The sequence below is a fragment of the Clupea harengus genome, chromosome 14 (assembly GCF_900700415.2).
Source record: "Clupea harengus chromosome 14, Ch_v2.0.2, whole genome shotgun sequence".
In the NCBI taxonomy this organism is placed as follows: Eukaryota; Metazoa; Chordata; class Actinopteri; order Clupeiformes; family Clupeidae; genus Clupea; species Clupea harengus.
This window is the reverse complement of record NC_045165.1, coordinates 4,266,754-4,285,394: the sequence shown is the minus strand read 5'-3', so window position 1 is coordinate 4,285,394 and position 18,641 is coordinate 4,266,754. Positions and strand designations below refer to the sequence as shown.

General features: G+C 44.4%; 2 protein-coding genes across 2 annotated transcripts in view; one reads left to right on the top strand and one right to left on the bottom strand.

Moving 5' to 3' along the window:
• rtn4ip1 (reticulon 4 interacting protein 1) overlaps positions 1-5,282 on the bottom strand; it is a 14,804-nt gene extending 9,522 nt beyond the window's left edge. The window contains 4 exon segments of the mRNA XM_031581033.2: positions 821-889; positions 3,830-3,843; positions 3,846-3,980; positions 4,738-5,282. Coding sequence (XP_031436893.1) covers positions 821-889; positions 3,830-3,843; positions 3,846-3,980; positions 4,738-5,008 — 489 coding nt within the window. The 5' untranslated portion in view covers positions 5,009-5,282.
• Positions 5,283-5,310: 28 nt separating this feature from the next.
• Positions 5,311-10,030, top strand: qrsl1 (glutaminyl-tRNA amidotransferase subunit QRSL1). The gene is given in 12 exon segments (XM_031581032.1): positions 5,311-5,488; positions 5,880-6,039; positions 6,116-6,175; positions 6,178-6,213; positions 6,318-6,414; positions 6,573-6,734; positions 6,897-7,072; positions 7,237-7,349; positions 7,744-7,936; positions 8,121-8,238; positions 8,812-9,017; positions 9,587-10,030. Coding segments are annotated over 12 exon segments (1,566 nt in total). The 5' UTR covers positions 5,311-5,458; the 3' UTR covers positions 9,802-10,030.
• The last annotated feature ends 8,611 nt before the right edge of the window (positions 10,031-18,641 follow it).

Here is an 18,641-nt window from a genome sequence, read left to right as displayed (position 1 = left end):
ACAAACACAGACAAACACACACATACACACACAAACACACACAAACACAGACAAACACACTCATACACAGACAAACACACACATATGTTTTGGATTGTCAGTGCATGATTGGGTCTCTAGTGGAAATTGTAATATAAAGTATCAAGAGTTTACGATGTGTTGATGATGATGATGATGATGATGATGCCAGTGGCAGACAGCATTCTTTACATCTGTGTGTGTGAGTAATTAGTGTATACTGTGGGGCACAGTGCACCTGGCCAATGTGAATGTGTCTGTAAGTTTAACGTGGCCAAGTCAATGTTAAAGACACAATATCATACGTTTGTAATATCATATCACTATGTGTCTGTTCATGAAACATGTTGCTTTTCTGTTTTAAACACACTGCTACTGATGCCTGCAGGTCAACCGCTTTTTTTGTTTGCAAAGTATATTATAGCCTGTTCACTGTGTATATGGTGTTAGACAGTGCCAGTATATCACCGGTGACTGAGAAGGAGCTGTGTTAAGCTGTGTATATGGTGTTCAGTGCCTGAGAAGGAGCCGTGTTAAGCTGTGTATATGGTGTTCAGTGACTGAGAAGGAGCCGTGTTAAGCGGTGTATATGGTGTTCAGTGCCTGAGAAGGAGCCGTGTTAAGCTGTGTATATGGTGTTCAGTGCCTGAGAAGGAGCCGTGTTAAGCTGTGTATATGGTGTTCAGTGCCTGAGAAGGAGCCGTGTTAAGCTGTGTATATGGTGTTCAGTGACTGAGAAAAGGAACTGTGTTAAGCTGTGTATATGGTGTTCAGTGACTAAGAAGGAGCCGCGTTAAGTTACCTCGTTAGCGCTGAGGACCACAAACTCGGCTAGACTGCCCTGTTTCCAGGGGGGGATGGCAGCCCATACCTGAAACACACACACAAAGTAGCACTCTGTTTAGCAATGCACTACACACACACACACACACACACACACACACACACACACACACACACACACACACACACACACACACACACACACACACACACACACACACACACACACACACACACACACACACACACACACACACACACACACACACACAGAGACACATTCACATACAAACACACACACAAATTAGCACTCTTGTTTAGCAATGCACTGTTTCATTTCCCTCCTCCACATACGTATACACATAATACACACATAGCACACATTCAATACACACAGATATTCCCAAAACCTTTAATTCCTTTAAGTCTCCCTGTCCACTCTATCGTTTTTAAGGAAACATCCATTTGTACCCCTGTTTTGCAAAGATAAATTGCAGGTTACTTTCTGTGTTATGTTTTCTAAAAAGTGCAAGAAAATCTGGGTTGTAAAAAGTAAAATGTAGCTTTACCGCAGCACCTCTGAAAGTTTATGAACGAGTTTATGAACACAAGATTCACAGTAAATCAGTGGTATGTTTTGGTAATGCTGTAAGTTTATGAACGAGTTTATGAATGAAAGAGTTTATGAACACAAGAGTCACAGTAGCAAATCAGGGGTATGTTTTGGTAATGCTGTAAGTTTATGAACGAGTTTATGAATGAAAGAGTTTATGAACACAAGATTCACAGTAGCAATCAGTGGTATGTTTTGGTAATGCGATCTCTTATGTTCTTCCTATCGCCACAGGGGTTCCTCAAGGCTCACTAGAAGGTCCTAGTTTGCATCCTATTTAAATGACTACACCACTCCTTATCTATTGATTAGTGATTAGATAGTAATCACTGGTTATACCGTAAATCACATCTTTGTTTCCTTGATGTCAAAGTTGATCTGCCTTCACCGGATGATAGAAAGCATACTCATTGGCTTTGTGTTATTGACACATCCTGTTACTCCTTGTTTACCTTGTTCTCAGAACAAGCAGACTGTTAGGCACTACGACAACCTCCTTTCAGTACCTGAGATCACCTTAGCCATTAAATACACAGAGTACAATGCAACTAAATGGAGCATAGCTCTGCTGCTCAATGTTCCTGCAATGTTTGACCTGTTGTAAACTCTTACCTGTCTGTTTAGTGTTTAGTTATGTAAATATTTTCACCTGTTAAATCACATGTGAGTTGCACATTATTTTCACTATTGTGATGTCTATTGAGTAATTCTCTTTCAGTACAGCAAATAGAACCATGACACGATCAAAAGTTTCTCTGTGAAAGCACCTTCCAGACCCCATTCTGACCCACAGAACCTTCTAACGCATTCTACTATCCTGCAGATAACAACCTAAGTCTGATGAGCTAGATTAGCTTACTCCAAAAAAAAGTTAATTTCGCCAGTATTGGCACAGATTTCAAGTAGCGTCTCTTACTAATAATCACACATAAATCCAATAATGTATCAGTCTATCACTAATGAGTCCAACTGTTCCTCAGTGAGATAATCAATTATCACACCAGCTGTCACATACTTTTCTAGCTCAGTGTGAGAGAGACTGTGTGGGTGTTTATGTATGTGTGTGTGGGCATTTCTATCTCTCCACATAAACCAGATATAATTTGTTGAATCAAACATCTAAGGGTGGTAAATTGCATGATCTGATTAAAGGTGTAACTGAGGCCTCCAATAGACACAAAGACATTACACACATACACACACACACACACACACACACACACACACACACTCTCTCTCTCTCTCTCACACACACACACACACACACAAACACACACACACACACCTACACACCTACACACCTACCACACACACACACACACACACACACAGAGAGAGAGAGAGAGAGAGATACAATTGCATCCCTGCCCTGCATGTGTTGTCTTACACAACCTCTCCTCACACAATACGCAGCTTCACATATACATGGCGCCTGTCAGACAGTCCAACAAAGCCTTGAGAAAAGGCAGACTTCCTTCAGAAATACAGCCACTGAGGAGAGAGAGAGAGAGAGAGAGAGAGAGAGAGAGAGAGAGAGAGACAAAGGAAGACTGGGAGAACAACAGAAAATGTGAGATAGAATACCAAGAAAAGAGGTAGAAAGAGTGACAGAATGAAACAAAGGGTGACAGAATGAAAAGAACAGAGCGAAAGAAAGAGAGGAAGGGAAAAGTGAGAAACAGGGGGCGGCGTGAGGGCGGGCGGTTTCAGCTTTGCAAACCCACAAGGAGCGTCTTCCTGTCACGCTAACCACACACATTATGTGGCTGAGCTACACTAAGTGGGGCAGACCAGATGGCAGAGATAGTCTAGATAGAAAGTCTTTGGGTTAGTTTAAACCCTCCACTTGACACTTACACACGTGTGCCTGAAACAAATGGAACTGCAGCCCACAGAAGCCTTACTGAGGAGAAGCCAAAAATACCAACATGCATTTATTACAGTGCACAAATATGACATATGTCTGTTTAACCCAGAAGCAATAGCCTAGCTAGTATGCGCAGGGTTATGTTGAGTGACTAAATCAACCAGATTTAACCAAAATGTAAAACCTTGTGGGGAGACACATGCTCTTTTTCTCAGAACTTGCTCAGTATACACACACTTGTCCCTGACGTCAAACATATGCTCACTTGGTTTCACAACTGATTAGTCACAGGTTGTTTCTTTAAAAGGATAAAAGGGCCCTCGAGGAGTCAGCAAGCTATGACTGAGAATTATTAATTCAGATTTCTCTCTCGATACACACACACACACACACACACACACACACACACACACACACACACACACACACACACATTTCTTCTCAATGAGTCCTACTGACTGAACACAATCCAGGTTAAACAAAGGTGACATTTAAACCATGTGTGGGTGGGTGGGTGAGTGCGTGCATGTGTTTGTATGCCTGGCCACCTCATCTCCTGGTTGAAGTAGGCCACGTCCAAGCCACACTCCATGATGACCCCGGAGAGGTCGCGACCAAGGATCAAGGGGAACTCACTCCCCTTCTGGTTCATGTATAGGGGGTCCCGCTTCATAGCCATAGTGGCAGCACCATAACCACCTGAAAAGATAGATAAGACAGACAGGAACAGACACAACAGATCAAACAGATCAAACAGATAGGCACACTGAGTGAGGTACATAGTGTTATAAATAGCTACAGACATAGCAGAGCAGATAGTTTGTGTTTCTGACCACAGCGAGACTCATTTTCTGTATATAGCCTGCGAATGAACATCACTGATCAATATCAGTAACAATGTACTGTAGACAGATGTAGTTATTCCAGTGAAGTGTTTTACTGAGTTGTTTGGGTCATTTGTGGTTACTTTTACAGCATACAGTGGCAAGATATGGAAAATAACACAGTTCTGTGGAAACCTGACCCCATTTGGTGGTACTTGAGGTGCCTGGTAACTGACCATTTTAACAATGACAGCAAGTGGTAGAGAGAGAGAGAGAGAGAGAGAGACTGCCATGAGTATGATAAACTCTCCACGAAGTGATCACATGCTCCCACAAGTGTAGCCCCTGTTAAAACTACTTCACTGGCCAATGTGTTTGCGTTGGTTGGCTGTGGTGTGTGGTTTGAAGTACAGTGCAGGAGGACACCAAACCCTTCATCACAGAACTAGATGTCAGCCTATGTGGCGTGAGACAAACACACAGTGCCCTCTTATGTAATCATTTGCTTATTCATTCTGACTATATTGGGACTGACTGAACACGAATATTTACTATTTACAAAGACGGTTGGACAATTGCTCTTTTTCATTGATTTCTTGAGACAATAAGTTAGGCTACATATTTTAACTCACCCCTCATGCTGACATCTATAGGATTTAGAGATGTGGAGTGGACTTTGACGATAACCTCATTAGGGTAGTGGATAATTGGGAACGGAGCATTTTTGGTGAATCTCAGCACATCGTTGTCACCGTACTTGTCAATGACCCACGCAGGCATCACGGTCATGCGACCGCGAGAGGTGCTGAAATTCCGAAGGCTTGCCCTCCCCAATACAGGTGTGTTCAAACCACATACTGTAACAAGGGGGGCTCTTAATATTATCTTTGTAAGCGAATGCATATTCCAAGATCGAACCGTAAGGATAAGACTAAAGAATATCTAATGCAGCTATTTGATATCAGTTAGCTAAACGCTAGCATAACCTTAACCGCAACATGTAATCATTACTACATTCATGGCGATTGTAAGATTACTGTTCCTTGAACAGCATCATTCATCATTCCTGAATGTTAATACTGTAAGTACTAATATTGTTTCACGCTTCATCTAAAGCAAGAGTTTCGACTTTCCTGCTACACCGTCCCCATGCCCAGCTCAGTTGACAGTCGGCTTGTGTTGACTGTGACTTGAAAATGTCGACCAATCAAAGTACATTTTGAAGTTTGCTCGACCAACCAAAGCCGCGGAAACTGTGATGTCAGAAAAGCAACCAAGATGTCAGCGCACAGGGACCTCACATGAAGGTTGGGGAATGAAATAATACGGATATCTATGTGATACTACGTTAAAATGAATGTGCTTGGTTTTTCCATAAGAGAGGTAGGTACCAACTTTAATACACCCGTTCTCTTTCATTGCATAGTGTCGAAATACATCAAATTAAGGCTGCAAGATCATGCCTAACGTTATGTGATGAAACTGAATTGGTATGAAATGTGTTATTAGGCTAAATGCTTACGTTTTGGAGTTACGGTTACACAGCTTACGGAAGTTCATAGTTAAGTGACTTGCCCCTCGCCATGCAGTTAAATGAGCCAAAGTGATGTTGATGCGTAATACCATCTCGATACCCTACACTGAATTATCTCAGCTCAGTCAGTCAAGATATGATATTTAGATTATAAAGTATGGTTGTAGCCACCCTTCATCCCTTGCAATGTTATTGCACTGGAGCTGTGACTGAATCATTGCCGCGTACGCATCCTATCAGGTCGCCCGCGCGCTGAGGAAGGGCCAGCTCTCCCCCACGGAGCTCTGCCGAAAATGTCTGAACCGCATCAAAAGAACTCGCCGCCTCAATGCCTACATCACAGTGACCGAAGAAACGGCCATGAAACAAGCCCAGGAGGCAGAGGTGCGCTTCCAGAAAGGTATGTTTCTGAACCTTTCTGCGTACCATGTACCTGTGTGTTTGGCTCTATGCGCCTGACTTATGAACTCCCTTAGGCACATCCAGAGGGCCTTTGGATGGCATACCCTTCGCTGTGAAGGACAACTTTTGCACTAAGACATCCTCACCACGTGTGCCTCAAAGATGTTAGGAGGTCAGTAACCAAAGGAGATGACCCTGATGTTCAGAAGTATGTAGGTGAAAAAGCCAAGCTGAGATTAACGAGAATGAATGAATGTCTCTGTTCTGGTTGTGCAGGCTACGTTCCTCCATTCAATGCCACAGTGGTGCAGAAACTGCTGGATCAGGGAGCTGTTCTCCTGGGGAAGACAAACCTGGATGAGTTTGCCATGGGGTACACTGTGTTTCAGACCATCAGCACAAACTGTAGTTGTATGTGTTAATACCTGTGCTAATATGTCTGTCTGTCTGTCTCTGTGTGTATGTCTGTCTGTGTGTGTGTGTGTGGTGTGTGTGTGTGTGTGTGTGTGTGTGTGTGTGTGTGTTGTGTAGAGCAGGAAGCACGGATGGGGTGTTTGGGCCGGTGCGTAACCCCTGGAGTGATGCAGAGTCATACAGACAGCATTGCGGGCCAGAGGCTGAGTCTGACTGGGTCATCACAGGAGGAAGCTCAGGGGGAAGCGCAGCTGCTGTGGCATCACTTAGCAGCTTTTTGTAAGTTGTGTGTTGTGTGTGTGTGTGTGTGTGTGTGTGTGTGTGTGTGTGTCCTTTGAGAGTGTGCGTGTGTGTGCTTGGTTGTAGGTGGGTGCCTGCCTGTTAGCATGTCGGCGTCAGGGAACCCAACATGTTCACAAGGGTGTTGTTTGTTTGTGTCAGCGCTTTAGGCTCAGACACAGGCGGGTCCACCCGTAACCCTGGCGCCCTGTGTGGGCTGCTGGCCCTGAAGCCCACCTACGGCCTGCTGTCCCGCCACGGGCTCATCCCTCTGGTCAACTCTATGGACGTGCCTGGAATCATGACCCGGAGCGCCCACGACGCAGCCATCGTCCTGGGTATGTCTTTATCTGGGAATGTCTGTGGCAGTGGTGTATCTGATGGTGTACATCTTTGTCAGTGTGTAGTTAGATCATCTCATGTGCTTTTGAATGTGTTTTTATTCAGTGTGCAGAGTATGGGCATTTCCATTGAGTGTGTGTGTGTGTGTGGTGTGATCTAGGCATGCTTCAAGGCCAGGACATGCTGGATGCAACCACAATCCCTAGTCCCCCTGGGGAAGCTGGCTTGCCGGAGGACTTTGACATCAGACAAATCACAGTGGGAATCCCACAGGTAAACCTCAGAACTTCTGTGCATTACAAAGCAATGGTATAAGATTGAAGTAAACATTAGGCAAGGTCTTTCAGGAATGGTGTGGGTTTATTTTAGAACATGTTTAGGGGGTGGTGTGGGTTGTGAGAGTAACTAAAGACAGTTGTGTGAAATATGTAAATAAATTATTGAACAACATCTGAATTGAGGAAATGCATATGTTCGGACACCAGAGGAGTATTTCGAAATATTAGTCTTTCAATGATACTTCTGTTTTACTTAGTTTAGGATTCTTTGATTGCTGATCCTTTATATTCAGTTCTTAGCCATCACGTTTTAGTTGTGTCTAAAGTGTATCAAAAGAAGTTCTTCTAGTCCACCTGTGTAATGGCCCAGCCTATGGTGTGGTTCACAGGAGTACCATGCACCGGGCCTGTCGCCCGAGACGCTCCGTCAGTGGTCCCGCGTCACAGACCTGTTTGAGCAGGCGGGGGTGCAGGTCCGAGAGGTCTCCCTCCCACACACCCAGTTCTCCATCGTCTGCTACCACGTGCTCTGCTGCTGTGAGGTGGCGTCCAACATGGCACGCTTCGACGGGGTGGAATACGGTAATGATGGGTGCAGTGTCTGTTTGGATGTGTGTCGCTATTAATGCATTAATTGTGTGCGTGTGTGCGTGTGTGTGTGTGTGTGTAAGATAATGAGAGAGAATGTAGACACACAAAGATGTCGTTTTGTTCGCTACAAATGTTTATCGCCCACCCCCCTACCTCACCCCACCCCACGCCACAGGCCTCCGCAGCCCAGAGAGCAGCTCCACAGAGGCCATGTATGCCGCCACGCGCCACGACGGCTTCAACGATGTAGTCCGCAGGAGGATCCTCTCCGGGAACTATTTCCTGCTCAAACAGTACCTGTCACTTCCTTGAAGTTCTTGTTGAGAATGAAGCTTCATTTTACTTGTCGTTAGACTGTGATAACACTAGACAATAGTTAGTAAAAGATGAAATACTTGTGTTATTGCTGTTGTGAAGTTAGTTAGTTCTCCATTGTACAATTCAAGGTATAACTGCAGCCTTACATGTGTGTGTTTTAGGCTGTAAACTAAATGATATGACTCTACTGTGATGAAAATTCGCATTTTTATTAAAATATTCTTTTTATGGGTTGAAAATGACTCAACACGCGTCCCTCCTCCGCCCCCGTGAGTGTGAATCTCACTGTCATGGGCTGATTGGGACTCATCATTCACAGGAGTTTACGCCTCCAGCCTTCTTAGCCCCTTGCCCATTGTTTAGCATTCATCCAAATGATGAAGTAGGTGGAGTTAGGCTCAGAGCTGGGGGTGAAGTTACACTTTAACTAAGTAACTTATTGAAAATATCCAAGATCAAAGTATTAAATCGCTTCTATAAGCAAAACAAAAAATGTACGCTGTGCTGTGCTGTGATGTGATTGGCTATTCTCCCCCCTCCCTACACAGGAACTACGAGCAGTACTTTGTGAAGGCGCAGCAGGTGCGCCGTCTGATCGCCGAGGACTTCAGCAGGGTCTTCAGCTCCGGGGTCGACGTGCTGCTCACACCCACCACCCTCGGTGACGCCGCGGCCTACCGGGAGTTCATCAGCGAGGACAACCGCACGCGCAGTGCCCAGGAGGACGTCTTCACACAGCCTGCCAACATGGCCGGTACAAACACAAACACACACACAACACACACACACACACACACACACACACTACTGCATCACACTGTGGTTTACTGTGCTCAACTTGCTACCAAATTTGGCAGTTGTGATATACCAAAAAAGGGTACAAAAAGTGTCTTGTCACAGGAATAGACCTTACACAAGTGATGAATATCATGAAGTTAAGAAATAGCCCTATCCACTGCAAGTAGTCTCTACTGAGACACTGGATTCTGTCAGTCTGCCCCAGGGCACCTGTGGCTACTGAGGTAGCTTACCACCACCGGTATGAATGACTACTGGACTCTGGACTCTGTAAAGCGACTTCGGGTATATAGAGAAGCGCTATATAAGATTGAATTGATTGATTGATTGATTGGATTCTACCTGTCCTCATGAATGAAAGGCCTCAAACCTGTGATTAATAAGTAACTTGTGATTACCAATCAATAATTAACTGATCAGATTGATCATTACCTTACTGAAGGCTCCTGATGGACGGCCTTTTCCTTGCTGTGACCTCACCCCAATGACATCTTGACCCCTCTAACTTTCCACCTGTAAACCCAGGTCTCCCAGCGGTCACCGTGCCAACAGCGCTGTCATCTCGAGGTCTCCCCATAGGCCTGCAGCTGATTGGACAGCCACTACAGGACAGGATGTTGCTGGCAGTAGCCGACTGGGTGGAGCAGCGAGTGGGCTTCCCTCAGATCCGTTTCCATGAGGACAGCGGGGAGTCGGAAAGCATCCCGCCAGCAGAGAGAGAGGGCACGGCTGGGCTGTGAGGGACAGGGACTCGAGAGGGAGAGAGAGTGTGTGTGTGTGTGTGTCTGCAGGACACAGTGCAGAGACCTGAAATAACCTGAGGCTCACAAGTACACTCCCCCCTACACACAGATGAGGTGTGAAGGTTATCTGTGGACTCTGCCAGTGATGGAGACACACACACACACACACACACACACACACACACACACACACGTACCATTCACATCTATTAAATATTTAGACCCTGATGTGATGTGAGTATTCATTTTTTTCGCAGGCCACATGTTTTCAATGTGTGTTTGTGTGTGTGTGTGTGTGTGTGTGTGTGTGTGTGTGTGTGTGTGTGTGTGTGTGTGTACTGTACTAGTGTGATGCAGAAGCCTCTCCAGGATGAAGGCAGTGTTCAAAGATAGATGTTCCCTCAGCTCACACAGACTGTCAGAGTGACCTCAGCACAGATGAACAGTTGGTCTGTGGCCTCCCTTCTGTGACACTGGTGTGAACTCGGCACCTCGGAGTGGCCAGAACCTTCACACGTGGGTGCTAAACTCAACCCTGAACCACAGTCGCCGTGGCAACCGAGGGATGCAAGTCATTTCCGGTCTATTTCTTGCCTCACGGGGTGATGATATCATCGGTGAAAGAACACTCGTGAGAGAGTGGAAGAGCGAAGCAGAGACACTGTGTTTCTGTGAAAGAACACTCGTGAGAGAGTGGAAAAGAGAAGCAGAGACACGGTGTTTCTGTGAAATGTGCTACTGTGACGCAGAAGCTTCTGGAGGCTACTTATTTCTGTCTTTATTTGAGTCGTTCTGTGTCCAGCCTGACTTGTCCGCAGGTAACCTCACCTTTTGTTAGGGGGCTGGTAGAACAACCAGACACTGACAGGTATGATCATGTCATCTGTCATTGTCAGGTTGATGGTGGGACTTATTTGAGGCTAACTGCGGACTCATGGGATATCTAAAAAGAAACATTGTCACCTGTGGTTTACAAAGTATTGAGTCGAACCTGGAAGTACTGTGGGCGTGTGTCTTGGCCATGATGTGGGCAACACTGATCAAAGTAGTGATCAAATGATCAAATAAGTAACTGTCCAGAATATGAATGCTGTAAAAGCTACCATGCTGACTTATTTATGATTTTTGTATTCTTATGTTTGTATTCTTATGGAACAAAACATTCCAGTACACTCAGCTGAAAAGAGCCATGAAACACTCAAAGTCTGTGTTTTCAGCATAAAGTAGGGACACATTGTACATCTGAGCAGTAGGTCCATGTCATTGGATGTATTATATGTATAAATACGTTAAATATATTTGAAATAATTTGGTACAAATAGACATCCACCTCTGAGTGCAACAGAACATACTTTAAAGCAGCAATACGGAGTTCTGTTCCAAAACCAGCAAGCTAACTACCTAAAAGCATGCATAAACCTTGCAAACACCACCAACAGCCCAGCTGACACTGATAGAAGCTTGCCAACACACTAACTGGTGTCTTTTGGCAGTATAGCTGGCAGTGTCATGCGTCTGAAAGCTATTCTTCCATTTTTTGCAGGGTGTTCGAGCCCGGTACGCAGAACTACATAGGGCATATCCTGGATGGCTAGTGGGGAAGACACACGTGTTTATCTGTCCTTTACATGACCATATGCTATCAAAATGAATTTGAGGATGGTACCAAAACTAGTTGCCTATAAAACCATACCTCAAAAACTGTTAAATTGTTGCACATTGTTACTATACTGTTCGGCTATGGAGCCTGGCCTTTATTGAAAACCGTCCCTGTTTAGAAGTCACAAGGAAGGATCATCTGTTAGTACCCACAGCGTTTGACAGTGCAACATGTGCGGGTGACCTTCTCTTAAAATACATCAATGTAAAAATGTGCCTTATTGCATTAAGTGCTTCCTGATTTATTTTCCATCTATTTATGGGACACCATGCTGACCACAATGTGAAGCATTGATGGCTTTGAGAAATGATTACTATGTGAACACTTCCACACACTTCATGTGACACAAGCAGATTACGTAGGAATTTCTCCGAAATAATTTCGACAGCAACCTGCAGGAAATTACAGAGCCCCTTCGGTTGTCGTGAGTCACCGCATCTTCCTCATCAGTTATCTCTTTCACACATCGTGCACCCACAGAGCCTCATTGGGGTTGCTACGGTAACTGTGTTGAAAAGCTGGGTTTGGATGGGCTCGTTATGTGATCATTATGAGTGTTATGTAGTCAAATTACAAAACTGATGACAAGGAAATACAGCAGAAAGGGTTTTTAAGTGTAAAAAGAAATTCACTTTTTTGTCTTGGTTTTAAATACTGAGTAATTAAATGTAAAGACATGTCATACACAAATTATCACTCTTTTTTTCATTTACTGACCAGTTGACCATGAAAAAAAAAAATATATGTTAATCATCCATGTAGTCAGTAATCAATGTCGGTAACTCATGACATGTTTAAATAAATAAAATAAAATAAAAAACTGACTGCAGTCAGCCTTGTTTGTTTGTTTGTTTGTTATTGTTTCAAGTCATCAAAACTAGATGCAAACACACAATCATTAACTTGTTGTTCTGGTGTTATCCACACATCCAAACAAAGTATCCAGGCTGGCACACACACACACACCTGCTGAAATAATCCAAACAGACACATTCACTCAACTACACATTGACCTGACATTTCAAAGCTCTCCATGTCTCTCAAATGCAATCGGTTCTATGAAAGTTATGATTCCAGTTAGGCAGTAAAGGTGCTCACTCTCTCCTCTCACTCTGGTAGCATTGGCATTGTGTGTGTGTGTGTGTGTGTGTGTGTGTGTGTGTGTGTGTGTGTGTGTGTGTGTGTGTGTGTGTGTGTGTGTGTGTGTGTGTGTGTGTGTGTGTGTGTGTGTGTGTGAGTCACTGGCTCCTTCCTCATTACGTAAATGCCAGTATGTGTTTGACACGGCTGTGAGGTGCAGGGAATAGCGTGCTAATGAAGGACTCCCCCACTCACTCCTTTTCAGATGGGCCCAGACACACACACACACACACACACACACACAAACACACTCACACACACATAGAGCTTCTCAGCCAAGCCCAAAGTAGCCACAGACCCAGTTTGGTACTTGTTTGGTACATAATGGAAAGAATATGACATCACACATCTACCGCATTTACTGGAAATGATCAACAGCTTATTGACACTCACTGTTCAGCCTGGAAAAAGCTATTTTCTTAAGGCCATTGATCAATGTCTGTTATTAGAATAGCCACTCTTGAACAGGCCATGCGTTTATTTCCTCAATGTTTTTCAGTGGAGCAATACACAAGGTGAATATTAAAACGTAATGAAACAATTTATAAAACAATTATGAACAGGTATAGTGTGATATTTATAATAATTCCATGAAAATCATTCACGCGTCACAAGAACACTACTTTATCTGCTCTCATTTAAAATCCCTGTGAACAGATTTAGGTCAATAGTACTATTACTATTTCAGAAGTGAAAACAGGTCAGTGATAAATAAAGAGAACTGAAGCAAAGCAAAAGGACAGAAATGAGACACCAAGCCATCAAAAAGCTGAAAGCAACCATTTTATAGACAAAAAATGTCAGTAGTTTCAAGTTCAGCAGGATGGAGGAGTTATGGCGGTTAAAGTAACACTATGCAACAATTTGACACTTTTTGAGGTACGGTTTTATAGGCAACTAGTTTTGGTAACATCCTCAAATTCTTTTTGATGGCATATGGTCATGTGAAGGACAGATAAACACCTGTGTCTTCCCAACTAGCCATCCAGGATATGCCCTATGTAGTTCTGTGTAACGGGCTGGAACACCCTGCAAAAAAGAAGAAAAGCTTTCACACGCATGACACTGCCAGCTATACTGCCAAAAGACACCAGTTAGCGTGTTGGCAAGCTTCTATCAGTGTCAGCTGGGCTGTTGGTGGTGTTTGCAAGGTTTTTGCATGCCTTTTAGGTAGTTAGCTTACTAGTTTTGGAACAGAACTCCGTATTGCTGCTTTAAGTCTGCAGGAATTTGGTACGGACTTGTTTAAATATATATAACCACATTCTGCTCTTTTTGCCTCAGAACACTGGGGATGGATCTCGGCCTATTGTGCAGAAAAGGCTACATTAATGGGAGCTGTGTTTAGTCAGGATGCTGCGCTCTTCTAGTGAGCGTCGTTTGGCACTGCCGTCTGTGCAAGTACGGCAGTCCAGACTATTCTCATTTGTAGTTCCACGTTGGTGGAATGAACTACCCAGCACTTACCAGAGCAGGGGCGTCCCTCTCTACCTTTAAGAAGCTCTTGAAGACCCAACTCTTCAGAGAGCACTTCCCGTCCTAACTGGCACTTCGACTAGTGCATAACTTGCAATTACAGCAGTTACATTTCTGCACTTCTTTCCTTCTTTTTTTTTATTTCATTTTGTTATATTTCTTATGTAAAGTAGTATTTATTTATTGTTACACCAGGTTCTATTGCTCTTAGCTTGACTGTTCTCTCCCTTGTACGTCGCTTTGGACAAAAGCGTCTGCTAAATGACTAAATGTAAATGTAATGGCACAAAGGACTGCATGTTCTCACCCTCACTAAACATATGGGTTAGGGTTAGTGCTAATAAGGTCACCTCAAGTGCAGATCACTTACATAACTTCAGGATGATTTCTAGTCTTGCGTAGATCAGGACAAAGTGAGGACTGTTTGGTCACAGAGCAAAATATTGGCAGGACTCGACTTGCATGAAATATGCTTCTCCCAGTTGTTTTCAGTCTAGTTGTTTTTACTCCAAATAGTACAACTCCCATTACTGTGTATGACCCTGCTAAATGACTTAATGTAAATGTAAATGAGGGCACGTTCATCCGGTTCACATCACAAACGACTGGAAACATGTGTCTTTGTGTGTGTGCGATTTGCGTGGACTGCAGGGTAGGCGACCGGGTGCCCGACACCGGATTCCAGCAGTGGTATGGTTGCCACAGAAACATGTGACACGGGGTTATGTCATGTAGTGAGACAAGTGGGCCCTTCACAAGTGCATCCAGCGTGATGCTGTGTCATTTGACCAGCCACCCACTCTGTGAACAGGCAGGCCCTAATCAATACGTGACATACAAACACACACACTCACACACACACACACACACACACACACACACACATACACATACACACACACACGGACTGGCCTCATGGCTCACAGCCCACATACAGTTCTCACACACAGTTCTCACTCCCTAGGACAATGTGCATACTGCGCGCATGCTCATACATACACAAGCACACTCCCACTTGTACACACACTAGGCACATGCACAGTGTTCTCACACCGCCCCCCCCCCCCCCACCCCAACACACACACCCCAACACACACACACTCCTGACATAATCAGAGACTGTTTTCAAATGCACACCAGGAACAACCAAACACACACTAATTATTTGACTGAATGTGTGCACACAATATATATGCAGATTCACACAATATTAAAACCACTTCATAAAAAACATTAGTGTCCACACTGGATACATGTGCATCGGTGAACACACTTAAATATTAACCCAGACACAGACATGCGACAGACTCCCAAACCGCTCGGATGCTCCATGACCACCACAAAGCACTGTTCATAATCTCCCAACACATTCCTGATGGCATCTCAGATTACAGATCAGATCACATGAGAAAATTGCCAGTGGACGCAGATGCACGCCCACACAAAAGGGCCATTCAGGCTCTAAGCTATGTGGATATTGAAGCACACTCAACTCCTCTAAAAAAAAAAAACAATAAAGATATGCATAACTGTTGAATCACTGATGAATGATGTCTGAAATCACAGCTTCAGACGTTCTGTGTGTGTTCGTTTGTGTGTCTGTTTGTGTTTGTGTGTGGCATTCATCTATATGTGTGTGTGTGTGTGTGTGTGTGTGTGTGTGTGTATGTGTGTCTACATAAACAGACATGACGCTATAGCGGCCTACAGTTTTGAATCTGCTTTGTGATGCAAAATGACTAAGCTAAGCATGGCCACCCAGTTCCTGTTTATCCAACAGAGAAAGGGCAAGGGGATCTATGACAGGAAGCCAGAAGGACCTGAGCACTGTGTATATGTGTGTGTGTGTGTGTCTGTGTGTGTGTGTGTGTGTGTGTGTGTGTGTGTGTGTGTGTGTGTGTCTGTGTGTGTGTGTGTGTCTGTGTGTGTGTGTATATGTGTGTGTGTGTGTGTGTGTGTGTGTGTGTCTGTGTGTGTGTGTGTGTCTGTGTGTGTGTCTGTGTGTGTGTGTGTGTCTGTGTGTGTGTGTGTGTGTGTGTGTGTGTACGGGTGTCTAAATCAGATGACACAGACTGAGGCCCAGGGATTAATGACAGGGACATGTGTCGTCAAGGTGACCTTCTTTGTCGTCAAGGGGATGTGAGGGGAGAAGTGGACCTGATTACACCTCAGAGATGGGATTGAGGAAAGAGGGGAGGGGAGAGGGGGAAGGAGCGAGATGCTAGTGGACAGAGCTCGTACTCTAGCGAAAAACAGATATGCAGGAGGCGGAGAGACAGATGGCATATTTTTGGTTTAGAAGTACTCTTAAATGCAACAGGAAAGGGAAGGCAAGTGCAGTTATTCAAATAAAGTCACACACTGCAAGTACGCAAGATCACACACATCCCTGCGACTGGACTCAGGGTTATTCAGATAAGGCCCAAAAGAATGACAAACAGTCCAGTACAGAAAAGGTGAAACATGTTGTCCTGTACAAGAACAAAAAAAAGGGGGGAAAAGTCCAAAGTCCCAAATATATGGACAATATGCTTATGCATTTCTTTACACACACACACGCACACATCTCTCACACACACACACACACACACACCCCACACACACACACACACACACACACAGACACACACAGACACACACACACACACACACACATCTCTCACATATTCAGACTCGTGTCCTTGCAAATTAACAAATCTCTCACCAATTTCTGAAAGGCCCACCTGGTGTTCAGATAAATCCATCCCCAGGGTCACCGAAAAAATGTTGAAACACCACATGTGATCTCACATCCTTCCTACTGGAGGTTACAGTGGTGTACACATTGACTAAACAGGGGGAAGAGGGAGGTAGAGATGGAGACGGAAAGAGTTTCACAAGAGCTCTTGCAAAGTTCGTGTGTCTGAGTTAAATGTATATCACCACTGAAATCTAAGCCAAAAATGAGAGTGAGAGAGTAAGAGAGAGAGAGAGAAAGAGGGAGAGAGAGAGAGAGAGAGAGAGAGAAAGAAAGAGAGAGAGAAAGAGAGAGAAAGAGAGAAAGTGAGAGAGAGAGAAAGAGAGAAAGAGAGAGAGAGAGATTGTGCGAGAGAGTAAGTACCACAGGGTAAGTGGTGAGAACAGAACCTAACCAATTTGAGTGCAAAAATCCTGTTTAGTTAGCCTGGATACCAGACCGAACTTAGCCCCGCCCACACATTTTTTGGTTGGGAAGTTCGGTCTGGCATTACTCCATTGAGGAGAAATTATCTGCGGCTCGATATCGGCCGTACCAATCAAATTGTTAAGGCGGGCTTTATACGATGATGGACAGATGATCAACAGTAACGTAACCAACCACGTCACCAACACACGAGTTGAATTCGTTTTCAACAAACATGGCTGCCGCTGGAGAGCTGAAATGTATAGATTCGAGTCCATTTAGACATTGACAGTGCATTCATTTTGAAAGAGGAACAGAGAAACGCGATTAAGGCATTTGTCAATCGAAAAGATGTTTTTGCCTTCCTTCCTACGGGATCCGGTAAAAGTCTAATGTATCAGCTGCCCCTGGTCACATACTACGTTGTTCTGATTGGTTGTAGGTAACCAATTGAGCGAAGAGGCATTTTTTCTCCTGGTTCGGTTGAAACACGCCCCATAATCACAGCCCAATGGAGCGATATCAGACTCATATTCTGACTAGAATTATGAGTATGACATCGTCAGGCTACTGTTTAGTCCCTCTCACAGACAAATGGTAATGCCTCTCTTTGGAAGAGCCCTGCGATGAATCAGAGGGAGACATTGGATGTCTGAAAGGGACAGTGAAAAACGTTGAAGTTGAAATGCAAAGACACTGCACTGAAATGCAAAGACACTGCACTGAAATGCAAAGACACTGCACTGAAATGCAAAGACACTGCACTGAAATGCAAAGACACTGCACTGAAATGCAAAGACACTGCACTGAAATGCAAAGACACTGCACTGAAATGCAAAGACACTGCACTGAAATGCAAAGACACTGCACTGAAATGCAAAGACACTGCACTGAAGCACAAAAACACTTTTCCATTTCCATAGAAAGTCACCTTTATTCCAATGTCACTGTAATTTCTAGAGACATTTGCCGTCATTTTATCTGTTTCAAAAATCATAACCCACACGCACACACAGAGAGGAGGAGGGCTGCCTAAATGTCCGTGGGGGCCATTTTATATTTCTCCCTCTCTTTCGCTCCCTGTCCTGTCCTCTTTATCAGCCCAAACTGAGGTTCTGTCATGCAAAGAGGGAAGAGAGATGTGGATCCACAACCGCTTGCAAAATGTCACAGGGAAATGACACACACGTAAGACGGGTTATCTGCGGCCCTCGGTATGCCGCACATGTGTGTGTGTGTGTGTGTGTGTGTCTGTGTGTGTGTGTGTGTGTGTGCGTGTGTGTGTGTCTGTGTGTGTGTGTGTGTGTGTGTGTGTGTGTGAGTGTGTGTGAGTGTGTGTGTGTGTGTGTGTGTGTGTGTCTGTGTGTGTGAGTGTGTGTGTCTGTGTGTCTGTGTGTGTGTGTGTGTATGTGTGTATGT